Consider the following 18,148-nt stretch of genomic DNA (forward strand, 5'->3'; position numbering starts at 1 on the left):
GCTATGAGAACTAAATAAGGGAACATGTGTAAATTCACAGATACAAACCTGACATCTAATTAATAGTAGTCAGCCTACGTTGCTCTGTGGCTGGGTCTGAACAGGCATGAAAAGTGGGGCATAGAAGCAATTTTAAATAATAAATTGCTTATTAAGGAAAAAGTGCATTGTTGGAAATTGGAGGAGCTGCAATGGCTCTCAAAGGAATTATAATCCATAGGTAACTACTTTGATCTCTCTGTCGTCATGTCATATTGTTGAATTCATGATGTGCTGACATTCAAAATAGATGAGTCATACTCAATTCTGCCCATTTGGGATCAAGATGACAGCTTTTGCCTGTTTAACAAGCCTCTAATCCCTGGATAAATCAACAAGCATGCTTATTTAACATTCCCTTTGGCTGTGCAGATATGATTTAATATGATACAGTAACTTCTAGTAATACAAAATAACCTTGAGTCTTTCCCCCAGGAATCCTGAAGTTTGCATCCTGTAGGTCAGAGCTGTTACCTAACTATACTTTTCAGACTTGTTCTGAAGATGCCAGGTAGCATAAATTGTTCCCTTTTGTGGGCTATTTTCACCTATTACTGTGTTTTTATTCTTCATAACCTTCTAGAATGAGAACAATCAATACGGCAAAATTATTTACTTCATCTATTTCTTTTTAAGGAAATGGTTAGTAGGCCTGTGAAATAGTAAAGAGAAAAAAATTTAGTGGTAGGTCCTTAGTGTTCTCAGGAACTTGGTTGGGGAAACACTGAAGAAAAGACAATAGAGGGAATGTAATGGAAATGGAACATTACCCAGACTTTCTAAGGAAAAGCAGTGTCCTGCTTCACAGACAGCAATGAGCTAGACATTTGGAGACCTGGGTTTTAGTCTTAAATTTTCTACTAGCTACACATGTTGCTCTGAGCAAGTTGTGTGTTTTTTTTTTTACAATAATCGCACTTCAGTTTCTTCTCTTAGAAAATGAGGAATTGGCCTGTGCTTTACAAGGTCCCTGATAGCTCTGGAATTCTAATTTATCCCTCTTTTTTTCTGCATGATTTTTAATGAGGATTGGGAACAATTGTTCTCAAACCAAGACAATCAACACGATTTTCAGGTACTGAAAATTATTAGAATGTTCATGTCTGAAAATTGTTTTTATTCACCAGATAATCTATACCAGTACATTTTTAATAAGTCTACACTTGAAAGGTATGAACATGGTGTTTTGTAAATAAGATATTCCCCAATATACTGTTTATTTGTGACTCTTTTCAGTTCTCTTGTTGTTTTTATTTTTTGTTTGTTTTTTGGGACAGGGTCTTGCTCTGTCAACCCAAGCTGGAGTGCAGTGGTGTGAACATGGCTCACTGCAGCCCTGGCTTCCTGGGATCAAGCCATCCTCCTGCGTCAGCTTTCTGTGTAGCTGGGACCACAGGCGGGTATCACCATGCCCATCTAATTATTTTGATTTTTTTTTAGAGATGGGGTCTCATTTTGTTGCCCAGGCTAGTCTTGAACTCCTGGGCTCAAGCGATTCTCCCACCTCAGCCTCCCAAAGTGTTGGGATTACGAGTGTGAGCCTTCCATTGTTAAACACCGTGTTCCTGCTAACTTCCATCTTGTCACCCAGGTTGAACACCTGGCTGTCACAACATCCAGTCTGCCACTAATGTCTTTTGCTTCTACTGATAGAATATTTTCTTCTTTCTAACCTAATTGATTTTGCCCTTGTTCTGTTCCTGCCTTCTTCTCACCTTGGGTTCTTATGATAGCTTCCAGTTAGGTCACCTGGACTGCAAGCTTAATGTCAAACAAGCCATCCTATACATCATTGTGAAGCACAGCGATAATTGCACCATTTCTATGCCAAAAATTGTCAATGACTCCTCAGTGCCTAGGGAGTCAAGTCCTGGACCCTGAGTCTTTCCAATAGTGTCCTCTGTGGCTAAAAACCAACTACATTTCTAGGCTCAATTTCGGTTATTCCTCCTCACACATCTACAAGAGAGTTGCAATCTGGCCAGATTTTTACTGTTGCCTGAACTTTGTTGCATCCTTGCCTTTGTATGTCCCTTTTTCTTTTCTGGGAATGCCCTTCACTTTCATTTTTATCTGTCTTGATTCCTTCTACTCTTCAAAAATTCAGTGAAAATACCATCCCCTACCACTTCCTTTCCTTTTTTCAGCTGCAAATGAACTCTCCCCAGTTAGAACTGTTAGGGGGCTGCACTCTCTCATGACCTCGTCACATTGTAACTTTGGCGTGCATCCCCACTCTTCCTCTTGATATTTTGAGCTTTTTAAGAACAAAAGTTGTACCTTTTACAAATAAATAGTATGATGTAGAAAACACGAAGTTGAGAGTTAGGAGACTTGAGTTCTAGACCCAACTCTGCAGTTGACAGACTGTACTACTTTTGACAAATCACTCTACCTTAGTATTCTCATTTACAAATTGATGATTTGATCTGAATCAGTACTAGTCTATGCAGAAGCTTTTATGGTCCACTGAAAAATGAGAAAAATATAGAAATATAGAGACTTTTATGAATATAGACTCTCAATTTAATAGACTTTATTTTATTTTGCCTTTCCTACTTTTTAGGTATAAAAATGTCACTTATTTTATGAAATTATGAGACAGGAGAGAGTAGATGGGTGTTAACTGTCTCCATTTGGTAGAATGAAAAATTGGGATGTAATGTTGATTCCTCAAATGATGGGAGGGGGATTAGAATTGGCCTAAAAAATTCTGAAGCACATCTCCATAATTCTAAGATATTTGTGTCTGACCTATACTGCATAGCACTGAATATATATGGTTGGCAAATGACTGAAATGAAACTGAATGAATGATTAGCCGACACGACTCTACCACTGGTTTCTTTATATATCTGGGGTTCTTTTTCTTTGGATGTAAGTAGTAGTGAAGAGAATTTTTCTATTTTCATGGAATATGTTATGCTTTTCTTTCCCCATTTTCCATTCCTTCCTTCCATCCTTGCTTACTGACCAATACTCTTAGGGCTGCTAGCATACTGAAGTTATTATTACTATTATTTGCTCTCTATGTGCCAATTTGGCAAACCTATGGCAGAGAGAAAGGTGCAGCATGCCCAGAATCTCTTCATGGGGAATAAAGTGGTAGATGTGGGAATAAAGGTGACTCAACACTTCATGCTTTTTCGTAGAAGAATCTGACGCCAACACATCCTCACGGAATTAGCAAGAAATTTCCATTGCAAAGCCTTTGTCTTCTCTAAGGGAAAAAGAATGCTGAATGTTGATTTTTGTTTTCAAACAGGAAACTAGATTTCAAAAAGACATGGCCTTGTTCTCCCCAGGTAACACAGTCTTATTTCTTGATGAGAATTGGCTACATGAACCAGATAGGAAGTCGGAAACCACATCCAGGTTTGTGCGAGCAAATCCAGTAGGATTTCTGAGCCCCTCATTATAGTCTAAACTAGAGAGCCGTTTTGCTGGCTCAAATCAGTGTGGAATTTTTTTCATATGGGCTAAGGTTTTTTGTTTTGTTTTGTTTTCCCCCCTATGGAAAACCTTTCAAGCAATATAGTATGAAATAAAAATAACGAAGAGTGTTAATAAGAGAAGGCCCTTTCAGCCTTGGTACTGTAAAACCATACTCAGGATATTCAAGTTTCATTTCCTTTTCAGGTTGTGCTATTTATGTCTGCCTGGTGCACTGTGAAGTATACCTCATTTATTAACTGCCTCCATGTTACTAGGCAAGAAGTCTGTGACAATGATTAACATTAATGGTGGCACCCCCTTATGTGCCTCAGTGTTCTATAATTCAAACTATACAAATTAGTATAAGGTTATGGAAATAAAATCTGTAAAGTAAAATGCTTTTACAACCTTTGTATTTTCCCTGTCTTCTCATTATCAATGGGCAAAGTTTGGACATGTAGACTAGTAGACTTGTTTTAGTCACACAGGAGGTTACTAATAGACCTTGTTCTCTTAGTATAGGATTTTTGTCTCTAATGCCTCTAGTGAAAGCAAATAGAATCAAGAGCATTGTTTGGTCTAGATTCTCTAAAACTTATCATGGTTTTGGGATTCTTGATCCCTGGCTCTCAAATCGTCATTTATTCATTCACTCGCTCATTGAATAAATATTCATTGAACATGTCACACTAGGTTCTGCTTAATTAAATGGTATGCAAAATAGACATGGTTCCTACCTGTGGTCCAGGGGGAGTTACATTTAATAAACATGTAAATACAAAAATGCATGTGTAATTACCAATTGGGCTAAGAGCAAAGATGGAATTTAAAAGGGTGCAGTTAAGAAGAGTAGCAGAATTATCCTATTTTGGAGAGATGATCAGAGATCTCTCTCAGGAGATAACATTTTGACTGAGACTTAGGACGAGGAGTCACGTATGTGCAAATAGAGAAATGAGCATTTCAAATCTGGTTGTAGTGCAAATGTGAGTAGTCTGAACACAGAAAGAGCTTGGCACAATCCAGCACTGGGAGCATCTCAGTCTGGCTGAGTTGCTCAGTCTGCCCTGAGCCTGTGGATCAAGGCAGGGGAGTGTGAATGGGTTGGAGAGGCAGGCCAGAATAAGGGCCTGCTGGCTCTGCAAGGCTGGGCAAGGAATTTGAATTAAATTCTGAGTGGCAGTGGCCACTAAAGAGAATGACATGGTCCAGTTACATGTTAACAAAGACCAATTGGGGTGCTGGGTAAAGAAGAAGTTGTACAGGGACGAGAATGGAAGAAAGGAGTTCAGTTCTAATGCCACATAGAATAATAGTTCAGTCAAGAGATGATGACATGGGCTAAAGTTTCTGGAATATGTGTCATTCTTTCCCACTTTGATATTCATGCTTACATAGGGCCTTTCTTTAAAAAAATTTAAATTAAATTTTATTTTAAGTTCCAGGATACATATGCAGGATGTGCAGGTTTGTTTCATAGCTAAACGTGTGCCATGGTAGTTTGCTGCACCTATCAACCCATCACCTAGGTAGTAAGCACCACATGTATTAGCTATTTATCCTGATGCTCTTCCTCTTCCACTCCCTGACAGGCCTCAGTGTGTATTGTTCCCTTCCCTGTGTCTATGTGTTCTCATCATTCAGCTCCCACTTATAAGAGAGAACATGTGGTGTTTGGTTTTCTGTTCCTGTATTCATTTGCTTAGGATATTGACTTCCAGCTCCATCCATGTTCCTTCTGAGGACATGATCTCATTCCTTTTTATGGCTGTGTAGTATTCCATGATGTATATATATTACATTTTCTTTATCCAGTCTATTATTGATGGACATTTTGATTGATTCCACATCTTTGTTATTGTGAATAGTGCTACAGTGAACATACACATGCATATATCTTTATAATAGAATGATTTTTATTTATTTGGGTATATACCCGGTAATGAGATTGCTGGGTTAAATGCTATTTCTGGTTCTAGGTATTTGAGGAATCGCCACACTGTCTTCCACAATGATTGAACTAATTTGCATTTCCACTGACAGTGAAAAGTGTTCCTATTTCTCCACAGCCTTGCCAGCATCTGTTGTTTCTTGATTTTTATTTATTTTTATTTTTTATTTCTTTATTCTTTTTTTTTTGGAGGCAGACTCTCGTGCTGTCATCCATGCTGGAGTGCAGTGGTGCAATCTCAGTTCACTATAGCCCCCACCTCCTGGATTCAAGCAATTCTCCTGCCCCAGCCTCCCAAGTAACTGGGGCTACATGTGCACACCACCATGCCTAGCTAATTTTTTGTATTTTAAAGTAGAGATGGGGTTTCAGTATGTTTCCCAGGTTGGTCTCAAACTCCTGAGCTCAGGCAATCCACCTGCCTCAGCCTCCCAAAGTATGAGGATTACAGGCATGAGCCACCATGCTTGGCCTCTTGACTTTTTAATAATCACCATTTCTGACTGGCGTGAGATGGTATCTCATTGTGTTGACTTGCATTTCTCTAATGATCAGTGGTGTTGAATTTTTTTTCATGTGTTTTTTGGCCACATAAATGTCTTCTTTTGAGAAGTGTCTGATCATAAACTGTGTTACAGAGTGCCTTTCTTAAGAAATGCTTCCTTTGTTCCTTTTCCTTCTCTTGTGTTTTCAGTAAAATTCTACACATCTTTCAAGGCCTGGCTCACATGTTGTCTCTAACATGAAACCCCAGAGCCCTTCAACATGGAGTAATTCCTACTTCGTCTAAGCTCTCAGGCTACTTTGCCTTTATTGTGAACTTTATGACCTTCTTTTTTGTATTGTAATTGTTAGTGCACGTCTGCTTCTTTCTTCTAGATTATAAGCTCCTTGAGGAAAAATGGATGACACATAGCTATACACTGGCTGTATACCACTCTGTCACCTGTGTTGCTTGTCACACGGCTTTGCACACAGAAGGCACTTGATGATAAATGATAAGTGGCACAACCATGCTCTTCATAAAGCTCTCTAATTCTCACATTAAAAGCTTTAAAACAAGTGTACAGATACTGTTTTTTCTAACATTTGAGGCATTTGCTATTAAATTTCCATGCATACCCATTGGCCTGGGATCCAATGAGCTGTGGGAAATATATTTTCAACCATTTCTCCCAGGCCCATGAAGTTGAGTGCTGTTATATTTACAGGGGTCTGTGGAGACCCCCAAAACATGGCATCACAGTCATGTGTCAGAAATCCCTATCATAAATGAGTTGGACAGGATAAACCAACTTGAAAGAGAAAATAAAATATTATAACCCCAACTTGAAAAGAAAATATGGTGCATGGTTTATTGCTGTGGATTATGGAGGAAGAAAGAACTGATTTTAAGTCAACACAGAAAAGCAGTGACACTCTTTAAACTCAATACAGTATTCACATGGCAGACACTCAACTTTAGAAAGTCAAACCTTTAGGGTCCTGCTCTGGTCTATAAAATACATGCAAAATTGCTTTGCTACATTATTAGTGCTACACAATTAGTGTGCAATTTTAAAGGCAAGGAATATTTAGGGAGAAGAATAACTTTGAAGCCTTGAAGACTCTTTCAAGTCAGAGTCTGGTTGTCAGAAACTCACATTGCTTTAAAAGACCTTTAAAGACTGCGATCTTGGGAAATTCCACTCCGATAAAATGAGGTGAAAGAGAACTAGGAAAGATTTGCAATGTAGGAAACAACTTTAGCTGTCTTAGTGATAAGTTCTGCAATTATCAAAAATATGAAGATGATCTTAAATAATGAGATTCCCTTATTTCTAGAATCACCTTGCACTGAGAGTGCCTTCCTTCTTTCCTGAGCTCCCTAGCACCTATCCCTAAGTCTCCATTGCTTGAATGTAGTGAGTCATTAACAATTGGTGCAGACACAAAGGTACCAAGGTTGAAAGTGGAAACACTAGAGTACATATGGAATATGTTGTTCAGGCTTATTCTAGTCTACAGGCATGGGGGCAATGTATACAACCATGGCAGGGGTTGCCAGAACTAAGATAAGATGCAATGGATGGGGACTTATGTGTTGAGTGGAGGTTGAACCACATGGCCCCTGAGGACCAAGCTGGTGACACAATTGGATGTGCTAGGTTGGTCAGCCTTATGAAACTGTCTCTTTATTTCTGATTTGCTTGTGATTCTTGGAGACTGGATGACATGTACTGCATCCTGTCCCGTTCAGTCTCACATTGTAGATTTTCCTTTGGGTAAGACCCTGGCAAAAGTCTGCTTTTTCTGTCCTTTACATGAACATTTCAGGTCATTAAATGAATAATTTCTAGTGGTAGGAAAGGCATGCCTTCAGTGAAATGGCAAATGCAGTCAATTTTTGGGGTCTTTCAGGCTGAGGCAGATTGTCTGGTGGTCTGATTGCACCTAACTGAGTTGACTGAGTCCATTATTAATTATTAACTCACTTGCACATAATTTGTTAACTAATTCATTCAACAAGCATTTTTTAAGTGCCTCCTGTGTGTCATGTACCATGGATATGACCATTGAGTAGTTTTCCATTTCAATATCTGTCTAGGCAAGTGATTTATCACCACTTTGGGGCAAGGAAGGTGAGTAGAAGAGAGTTTATAGAGTCACATACTGGGCAAACTTTAGTTTTTATAGAGAAGTGAATCAGGTGGGTCAGACATCTGTGTGCCAGGCCAAGTTCTATATCCAGCTTCAAATTAAATCTCAAGCTGAAAGGAAATTAAGTAAAAGCAACAGCTGTTATTAAAAAAGTGATTTTTGTAATTTTCTAGGAGTACTAAAAAAGAAATCAGTTAATATAAAAGCAATTCACACTTATTTGTTTGTTTCTAGATTACCAGATTAAAAATTGACCGAAACCCTTTTGCTAAAGGATTCAGAGATTCTGGGAGAAACAGGTAAGAATCACCGGGGAAGAGGCACTTCTTTTCTATGTGACGTTACTTCCCTCATATCCTGCTGACGGCTGATGGCTCCTGCCTTTTAGAAAACGCCTGTATGCTCCGCCACTGTGTACACTTCAGCAAAGAGAAATGGATAGCTAACATAAGAATCAAATTCTTTGTTGCATAGCCTAAATCACCACATCAGATCCCTCATGCTGTTTTCTTCCCTGTATCATATTTAGTAACTGAGTCACTTAAAACAAGTTTTATGGTAATTTATTATCATTAAAAGATTGCCATTTTTTCTCTGATAAGTATTTGTAAGTGGCTTCAGCACCTGCAGTGATATCTCATCTATTTTGCATTACTGGGAAACGAGGAGTTGTAGAAAAATAACATTTTTTTCAGAAAATTACTCCCTTAAGAGCTAAAATAGTGTGAAAAAAAATGTAACTGCTTTTCTCCTGGGAAATAATTCCAAAATATATCAGATGCTTCCTGCTTTAGAAAAGAGAGTTTATAGAACCCCCCTTTCTTGATGACTTAGCCTCAGTCATTATAACTAGGTTATTATATAGTGAATCTCTTAAGAATTGCTGAAGTTTATAGGACTATTTGCTCCTGCTATTTAATGTTCTTACAAACTCTGTCATTTCTCTGGATGATACTTCTTTCCATTCTCTAAATTCTTTCTCACTCCTCCTATATAAAATTAAAAGCTGTTACCTATGGAAAGTTAAGAGAGAATCAAAATGGGTAGGGAAACCAGCTTATCTAAGATTATTCAATCAGAAAATTTCATCTTATATAGACAATATTGAATTCACAAATGTGACACATCTGTCTCATAAAGTGCATAGGCTTTGCAATGACTGTTTAATAGATTATTTCCCCATAATTTGAGGGCGTTTATTTACATTCAAATGACAGATTACCAGGAGTTATCTTCGGTATTCTCTCTGTAAGAGTTTTCAAATGAACCAAAAACTTTTATTTAAAACCATTTTGTGAAATGTGCAGTGCATTATATTAGAATCCAGATTTATGCTAAAAATCAGTTATGGCAATCATTTTCTTTACAAAATGATTTATGAATCACTTCTCTACTAAACGTATGTATATTTAAAATATATTTAGATTTGAATAAAATTGTATTTACCTCAGAATTTTAAAAAATTATATGCACTGAGAAAAGTAAAAATCACTTAAACTTCCAGCTTGTGGATGACAAAATTGAGCAATATATTTTTGGTCAAGCAACTACTAGTTAGTGGTAGAGCACAGTAGAACTCAGGCATGTGGACTATATGCCAAATGCTTTTTCCTTTCGATCATTCGTTGTTTATAACAAGACAGAGGCCCTCATTTTCAAAATTTAGCCAGTGAGGAATGAATACCTATTACTTTCATTTCAGATGACCTGTCCTCTTCCATCCCATTAGCTTATTTTACATGTCCAGGTCAGCAGAATGTGCTTGCAAGTCATTTCCTATTGCCTTTTTTCCAAGGTGTTCTGCACTGTGGGCTAACTGAAGACCTTGTTAGTGATAAGGAGATCAAAAATAGAAGCTGGCTTTTTGTAAAGAAGCCTCTAGATCTGTCTTGGTGATTCTTTGGGGCAGGACTTTCATGACAGGCTATTTCTGGAGGCAGGCCGTGGTATGTAAGGGCTTTTAAGACCTTTAGCTTGGAGTACATGGATAGATTTTTCAGGGGTTTCAGATATTGTAGGTAAAGTTGTGTTTGGATGAATAGATGCACATTTTTCCTGGAGAGAGGTCTGTACCTTTCTTCAGATTTTCAAAAAAGTCTTAAAGTTAAGAATTTCTGCTCTAGATACAACTTTCTCTCTCTCTTAAGGGTTCCAGCCTACTGATGTTAGTTATTAAACTTCTTCTTTCTTTTTCCTTCCTTCTGTATCTCCAACAGCATTTAGTATTTGCTTATTTTATTCTTGGCACTTGAAATATTTTATTTTATTTGCTTTTTTTCTCCCATTTGAGTCCATGTTTTTCAGAGTTTTTGTTCATTTTTCTAAAGTTGAATTTGATTTCTAAATAAGTACTTTCCTATGAGCAGTCACCCATTGCTTGGAAACTGCCATCTGAATGTACTTTGACCATTTGTTGTCTGCACTGCAAAGGCATCAAGAAATATGTAGGTCAATTGTTGATAAATGCGAAGAAGAAAAATAAATCAGATTAAGAGGTAGAGTGAGAGGTGGAGACATTTTTACAGGGTGAATAGGGATGGTGTCTCTGATAAGATGCCATGAATGTTGCAAAAGAAGCTGCCAGCTATGTACTCTGGGGCAGTGGAAACAGCGAGTGCAAAGACAGATGTGTGCCAGGCATGTCTATGATACATCAAGGAGGCCCTGTGACTACAAAGCATGACCCCTGCCCAGGAACATGACTGAGCATCATGAGAATGAAGGTGCTGAGGCATGATTTATAACAGAAAAGTAGGCTAGATAAGCTAGTGTTGACCAGCATTAGGTCTATGTTGTAGGAAATAGAGCCACTCTTTAACTTTGAGAATTAGACTGTTGTATCTTGAAGGATTTGCTATTGGCTAGGAATTGTGATGACACCTCAGTTCAAGTGCTGAGGCCCTCATTCCTCTACTGGCCTGAAGGCTGGTGACTGTCTTACTGCTCAGGGCGGACAGTTATGTGTGTGTCCTTCCTAATGAGCTCTATTCTCTCTAAGGGCTCCAGGAAAGCAGAACTATGGATCCTCATTAGCCCATTTCCCTGCATTATTTATTTATTCTTTTCTGATAGCATGGGAATTCTTCATTATGTTCCATCAAAATCTGAGGGCTACTTTAAGTACTATCAGAAATCTTATCAGTTAACTTACTGTATTCCAGACCTTTAATTATGTTTTCTCTAATCTTGAAAACAACTCGTATTTTACAAATGAAACAATTGAGGCTCAGAGAGGTTGGGCAGTTTTCCTACTGTCACATAGTAAAGCTGGAACAGGTGTTAAAGCCGACTCTGCCTGACTTCAAAGCCTGAATGCTTTGTGCTTTATCATGCTAACAGTTTACACTTGGCTTATTTTATCTTCAACGGATATTGAGAACAGAATCCCAACTCTAAAAGGCAGAATCCTACCTCTTAATCTGTGTAAAAACACTATTCAAGTCACCTAGAACCTTTGCTTTTCCAAGCAACACAAACTGTATATTCTTAGTTTGTCTTCATAGCCTACTCCCTGTGACTTCATTATCAACTTTCTATCCCCGTGTAAATAAGTGTTTTCCTAGTAGACAATGGGAAGCCAGCCTGACCTTCCCTAGCAGATGAAACTATGATATAATGACATTGAAGTCATGTGTCTCATGATGGGGCAAGGATGAATTACTAAAGATAGAAGCCATTTTTGTCCTTTAACATTCTGGAAAACTGGATTAACATAAATTGTTAAGGCAAGTAAGGAGGTCCTTGTATTTTTCTCTTTAAATATCTCAAAATTACCTGATAATCACACTTTAATTCTCACTGGCTACCCACAGGATCTGATGAGGGTAACAATTATTAATGCCACTTTGCAGGTGGGAAATATTGATAGATAAGGATATAGAGAATTATTTGCAAATCTTCTGGGAACTTGTGGTTCTGCGCCAGAATCAGGACCCAGTTCACCACCTTCCATCCAGCACCTCATCTATTGCCCTTCTGTGGTAAAAAAAAATTCTAATTTTAAATTTTAAATCTAAGATCTTCCCCATGCATTTTAGACATCAAGTGACTCATGAAGAGGAGCATGGTTGATGAGTTGCATATAAATGTACCCAAAACATACGGATTGTATTTCCTTTAAAAACACATGGGCTTAAAAATTATGGGGGAAAGTGCTTGTCCAATGTTTTTTGGTTTTGCAGAACACAAAACATTTGTGGAAGACTTTGGAGTTACAGAGTTTGCCAAACCTCAAACCAAAACATGTTCAGGTTTGTCAATCTCAATACATCCTAGTACAATCCAGAGGCTCAAGAAAGGAGGAATGAGAGGAAAGATGGGGAGGACGCAGCCACCCACAACACTCTCCTCAAATGCCTGTGAGAGTCTCTCTCAGCCCATAAGCCTCTCACACTCAGAACCATCTGAGTGTGGCCCCCTGGCTGACAGCTATGTCTTCTGAAGTATAGAAAAGAGTGCTTGAGGGACTTGTGGCTGAGCATACTAGCTTCCCATTTTTCATATGTTGATGTAAAGAGACAGCCAGCCAGGTGCGGTCACTTATGTCTGTAATCCCAGCACTTTGGGAGGCCGAGGCGGGTGGATCACTTGGGGTCAGGAGTTTGAGACCAGTCTGGCCAACCTGGTGAAACCCCGTCTCTAGTAAAAATACAAAAATTAGACGGGCATGGTGGCGTGTGCCTGTGATCCCAGCTACTAGGGGTGCTGAGACAGGAGGATTGCTTGAACCTGGGAGGTGGAGGTTGCAGTGAGCCGAGATCATGCCACTGCACTTCAGCCTGGGCAACAGAGCGAGACTCTGTCTCAAAGAAGAAAACAACAACAACAACCACAACAACAAAAACAAACCAGGGATATCCACGGAGAAGTCCTCCTGGCTTCTAGCCCCATCACCTTCTCATTCCTCTAAATGGGAACCAGATCTGATTGGTGAGTCTGGAAGAAGGAACCCCCTAGATTCTTGCCTGCTTACCTGCAGAACATACATTCCCAGCTGTCTTTCCATTATGTGGAAAGTCTAGCAGAGGAGGCCTACATTTCTGGGGCATCGGCTTATTTCAGGGGAGTTCTAGCCAGCTCATTCAGCCTTCTCACCTATGCCACAACCCCCAAACACCTTTATCTACAGTGAAGATGGTATTCTGGTCTCCATGGCATTAGGCTCCTGTGCCTTCCACAGAATAGATTCTGAGCTTGGGTGAAACAAGAGGTGATATTCATTGGACTGTGTAAGACCCCAGTGGGAGCCCCAGTGAGTTCACGTTCCAGCCCTGTGGTGCCACCGTCATTAGAGCCTGTTGTAGTTCTCCCTGCTCCTTTAGGAAGTGTCAGGTGAGAAGCATGGGAAGGTCTCCACCCTTCAGACTTGACTTATGGAACTGCTACTTTCCATTACCAAGTAATTAAGCCCCTGATGAGAAGTCTTCACTGGGAGCATGTATGCATGTGTATGTGTGTGAATGTTGAGTGTGTGTGTGTGTAAGTAAACCTGTATATGTGTGAGTGTGTGTCTATGTGTGTTTGTATAAGTATTGTAAGTATTCGTATATGTGTTAATATGTGTGTGAGTGTGTGCATGTATAAGTATACCTGTATATGACTGTGTGTGTGTGTGTGTGTGTGTGCATGAGAGAGAGAGAGAGAGAGAGAGGAGTGGGTGTATGTGTGTGTTCACATTGTGGGGAAGAATAGCAGATGGCCATTTCTTCTGGAGTGAAATCACTGACAGATTTTGCTTCCAGGCATTGTCTCTGCAATGGAAGGGAAATTGTTTTTTTATTTTTTTCTAAGTTGTTTCTACTTCTAGATTTCTTAGAAATTGTGTGGCCTGAATCTGGCTTTGGGTGTGTGTGTGGGAGGGGAGCAGTGTTCACCTGTTATCAGGCCTATAGCTCTCAGACACAATATCCAGGGTTGCCTCTGGGAGAATTCTCCTACTGGAGGAGACAGTAACACTTGCCCATTTTCAGGAAAAAATAGCTTTTCTCAGCTTAAGTTTTTTTTTTTTTTTTTTTTTTTTTTTTTTTTTTTTTTTGGTCTTGTGCTCTGTGTTCCTGGTCTCTCCCCTCTACTAGAATATAAGCTCCTGAAGACTGGGACTGTACCTATTCCAGATTTCTGTTCTTGCATTTTTTTTTTTTTCCATGGTGCCAGGAATACAGAATAAAATAATAATTTTTCAATTAGCTACAAAACAGTGAAAAGGTGTTGATGAGTGGCACAGAATATAAAAAACCAGGAGCATTAGAGAGAGAAAGCCCTGTCCCAACCAGGGGGAAATCAGGTAGAGCAGCAGCGAGGAGCTAGTTTTGAATACCACATAAGGAGGGAAGAAAGAGCAAATCTCTAAAGAGGTTTAACTTAAAAATTAATGACAATTTTGATGAAAGTCAGAGACTGATTGCTGCTAGTAAGACATTGATTTAGCCTAACTGCAGATTAGACACACACACCCTTGAGGCCCTCTGATCTGGCTCTAGATAGCTGGGGCATGTCTGTGTGTTCTGGCTCCCTGGAGAAGGGTACCTAGCAATTTTCAGTGCCTGCGAGCTTCAGAAAAGAAGTGGTTCCCAGAGACTGAGTTAAAGCAAAATGAGGTTTGGTTGAGAAAGGCCATGCAGTAGTGAACCAAGAGGTAAAATTGTGTCTTTGAAGATGGCCACCCCAGTGGGGAACCTGCACCAAGGAGAAGACAAAGATCCTGAAGCTGAAGAGGAGCAAGAGTCTTTGCGCTGGGTCTGATTTTTGAGAAGCACCCCTGGGAAGTGCATGTGCAAGCATACCTGGAGAGTCCACTGTGCTCAGCTAGAGGGAGCATGACAACTCTCAAGACCCTGCACATGAAAGACATAACCAAAGAAGTGGAAAGAAAGAGACTTTGCATCTTTCGTCCCACATCTGATGTGAAAGCTTTGTCCTTGATGGGGTGGCTGCCAAGATTTTACAGAAAGCACAAGTCAGCTTGGGAAATTTTATGTAATTCTCAGGGACTTCCTTCAAAGCAAACACATATGTAAAAATAAGATGATTAAGATTGTGGTCTGTCTGGTTAGTGAAAGGTTCTATGAACTTGTCTTAAACGTGCTATAGAGTGAAAGACTCTGGGATTTCCTCTGACGGAGCCTTCATCCTGTCTGTGACCTTGGGTTTTACCCTTACTCCTAGCCTCCATTGCATCTAGTACAGCTGCAGGCAGGACTGTCCCGTCTGACACAGTTTCCTCCAGATACTTCCAGCTGGCACGACACCCCAAAGCCACTGCTGTTGGTCCCACGGTAGGGCCCAAGTGGAATGCTCCTTCTCTAGCCCAGGGAATTGGTACAACTTCTTAGGAGTGTATGTTTTTCTCTTTGAAATTCACCATTGGAGGCCTGAGCCAGAACACTCAAATTCTATAACTTAGAACCTATCAGAAAGGAGTCAGTGGCAGGCTCTGTATCAAAAGGAAGTTTTTTTTTTTTTTATGGGTAAGTAGTTTTAATGCATTGCCCCTCACTGAAGAAACAATAGGGCTTGCAGGATGAGGCACAAGAAGACATCTGAGTCTGAGCTTATATTCTTAGAGTGTTTGCAGCCAGCAGTGCTGTTTGCTGGGAATGTGGCTGGTGGCTATCCTTCTTGGTGTCTAGTGTCCTTTTACATAACGTGTCAGAGGATGCTGATCTAAAAATGGAGCCACTCATTGCATTACGGGAATGGATATATTTGCTCACTGAAAAAGGATGTTTAATGAGGTTGATACTTAACCTGAGAGAAATAATTTCTCTCTAATGGTGGAGGAGAAAATATTTGGGAGCAAAGAACTTTCCCGTGACCACCTCTTCAGCAGCTGCTGTCCCATGGCCATGTTTATAAAGAACCACCTCTCTTGGACACAAATAGGAGTCCCCTGTTGGAGGGCCAGCCCCTCCTCACAACATCCAATAATAGAAGGTGGAATGTAAGGTGAGGAATCAAAGTGCCTAATATTAACAGGAGGAAAAGAAGGGACAAGGAAAAGTCGGCTAGAAATTAATCCCAGGGCCAGTTTGTTTTTGCTGAGATCTGAGACAACTTGTCTTTGGGGGTGGGAGGAGAAAGGGTATTCAGAGGATCTCAGTTAAAATGTGCTGATAGAGTTCTCTATTATACCAAGTAACTCAAATCTTATCTAGACCTTTATCTGTTAAGTTAAACATAAAAAATACTGTATTTATAGGTCAAAAATGGCAAAATGCTAGCAATTTCATACAGTTTAACCTCATATATTTATTTTTAGCCATTCAAATAATAAGTATACAAACAACAGTAATAATTAGTTCATAGAGTATCTGTGGTCCAAACTGTCCATTTTAATCTCCAAGTTGATGATGTCAATGCACCATTTCCCATTTTACTGATGGTAAGACTGAACACGATGAGGTATTAGCTTTCAGAATTTGTAAATCCAGCTAATGACAGCCTACAGAGAATGATTTAACTCTCTTCTGCTAGGCATAGCTTGCTCGTCAACAGAAATTGTATCTTTGTCCACCTCTGGCTCCCTGTCACTCCTGAAGGCTCATATGGTGAGCTTAGAGTCAGTAAACTGACCACTTGTCTTTTATTCAACCAGCATGATATCTCAAGTGTCTACCTTACTTTCAATTTCTATATTTTCATTTGGTTTCCTTAAAGCCATTGGGTATATTTTTCCAGCCAATCTCTTTCTGCTCTTTCCTGGCAATCTTACCAGCCCCCACAAATTTTGCATACCCTTTTGTTATCCCTGGCATGGGTGCCTTTTTCCATTTAGCAGATCTAAGGAAGCAATAAGTGCTGGACACTCCATCAGGTACTTCCACATCTACAGTTCAAGATAGCTGGCCCTGTGCTGGATTCTGGCAAATGATCCAGCTGCACTCCTGCTTTTCATGCAGGCCGTAGCTGTTTATCATATTCCTTGGCTTGTGGTCTTTTAGCCAGTACTTAACATTTTTTTCTGCCTTATTTGTTCTCCCTCCCTTGTCGTGAGCCTTTTCCACCATTGTCCTCCTGGCTGTGTGAACTTGCCAGAGAAAATTGGCAATCATTTTGTTATATGTGGCTTTTGCCCAGGGATGGTGTCATCGAACAGAGGGACGTCTTTTTAATGGCCAACATATTGGAATCTGAAATATCTGCAAGATAATGAGGCCTACAGGGACTTGAGGGACACGTTTTTGTTTCTTTGAGAAGACAATGAAAAATGGAATTAGGTACCGTATAGCTCCCTCCACATTTAATCCAGAGCCAGATGGCTGACAGAACTTTGGATTTCAGTGAAGTAAGAATATATTCTTCTATTATAGGTCACAATCTGAGCAGAATGGTTGGAATTCTTTCACTTGAGTTAGACCAATGGTCCTCAAACTTTCATTATGTTTTCTCTCTTGTTTTGATACATTTTGTCTTTAATCAGTCTGCATTTTTAAATCACAGTTAGGAGGAAGTATTATGACTATCTCCATTTTATAGATAGGCAGACTTAGAAATGAAGAGGTTATATAACTTGGCCAAGGTTGCACTAATAGTTAGCAGGGTTGCAGTTTGAAGCCAGGTAATCTAGCCCCAGAGCCTGTGCTCTTAACCATGATGCTAATTTGTCCCTTATGTGATTTTAGCATCACTGAATTAAAGTTAGACAATTTCAGCAAGATGCAAAGAAACTTAATATTCTAGTTAACCAACTTTGTGTGATCATGGGTTATTACTACACTTCTTGAGTCAGTGAAAACTGTTTATGGACTGCCATTGCTACTGATTCATATGCCAAGGGAGGACAGGGTTCTCAAGTTGGGAATCACTTGGTAAGGAATAATTTTAACTCAGCTCCAGGCATCTGTCCATTGGACACTTGTTCTCCCAAGCCATTGCAAGGCACATTAATGACAGCTACTTCCTCATGTAGATATACTTATGGTACTATTTAATGCCAAGTTTTGAATGATGGTTAGGTTTTTAGTCAATTTGCACACTTCTGCTGGATATTTTAGATATTTTAGAATATCCCTGGACAACAAAATTCCTGAGTAATCTGGCTATTTTGATCTGAGTAATTCTATTTCAGATCCATTGAAGAAGGAA

At 39.5% G+C, this 18,148-nt stretch overlaps 1 protein-coding gene across 3 annotated transcripts in view; it reads left to right on the forward strand.

Annotated features, from left to right (window-relative positions):
- TBX15 (T-box transcription factor 15) overlaps positions 1 to 18,148 on the forward strand; it is a 106,644-nt gene that overhangs the window by 65,981 nt on the left and 22,515 nt on the right. For all 3 annotated transcript variants that reach the window (XM_033197629.1, XM_033197630.1, XM_033197631.1), the window contains exon 6: positions 8,300 to 8,364. In XM_033197629.1, the coding sequence (XP_033053520.1) occupies positions 8,300 to 8,364 (65 nt within the window). The remainder of the gene's footprint in view (positions 1 to 8,299; positions 8,365 to 18,148) is intronic.

The sequence above is a fragment of the Trachypithecus francoisi genome, unplaced genomic scaffold (genome assembly GCF_009764315.1).
Source record: "Trachypithecus francoisi isolate TF-2019V2 unplaced genomic scaffold, Tfra_2.0 Lachesis_group5, whole genome shotgun sequence".
Classification (NCBI taxonomy): Eukaryota; Metazoa; Chordata; class Mammalia; order Primates; family Cercopithecidae; genus Trachypithecus; species Trachypithecus francoisi.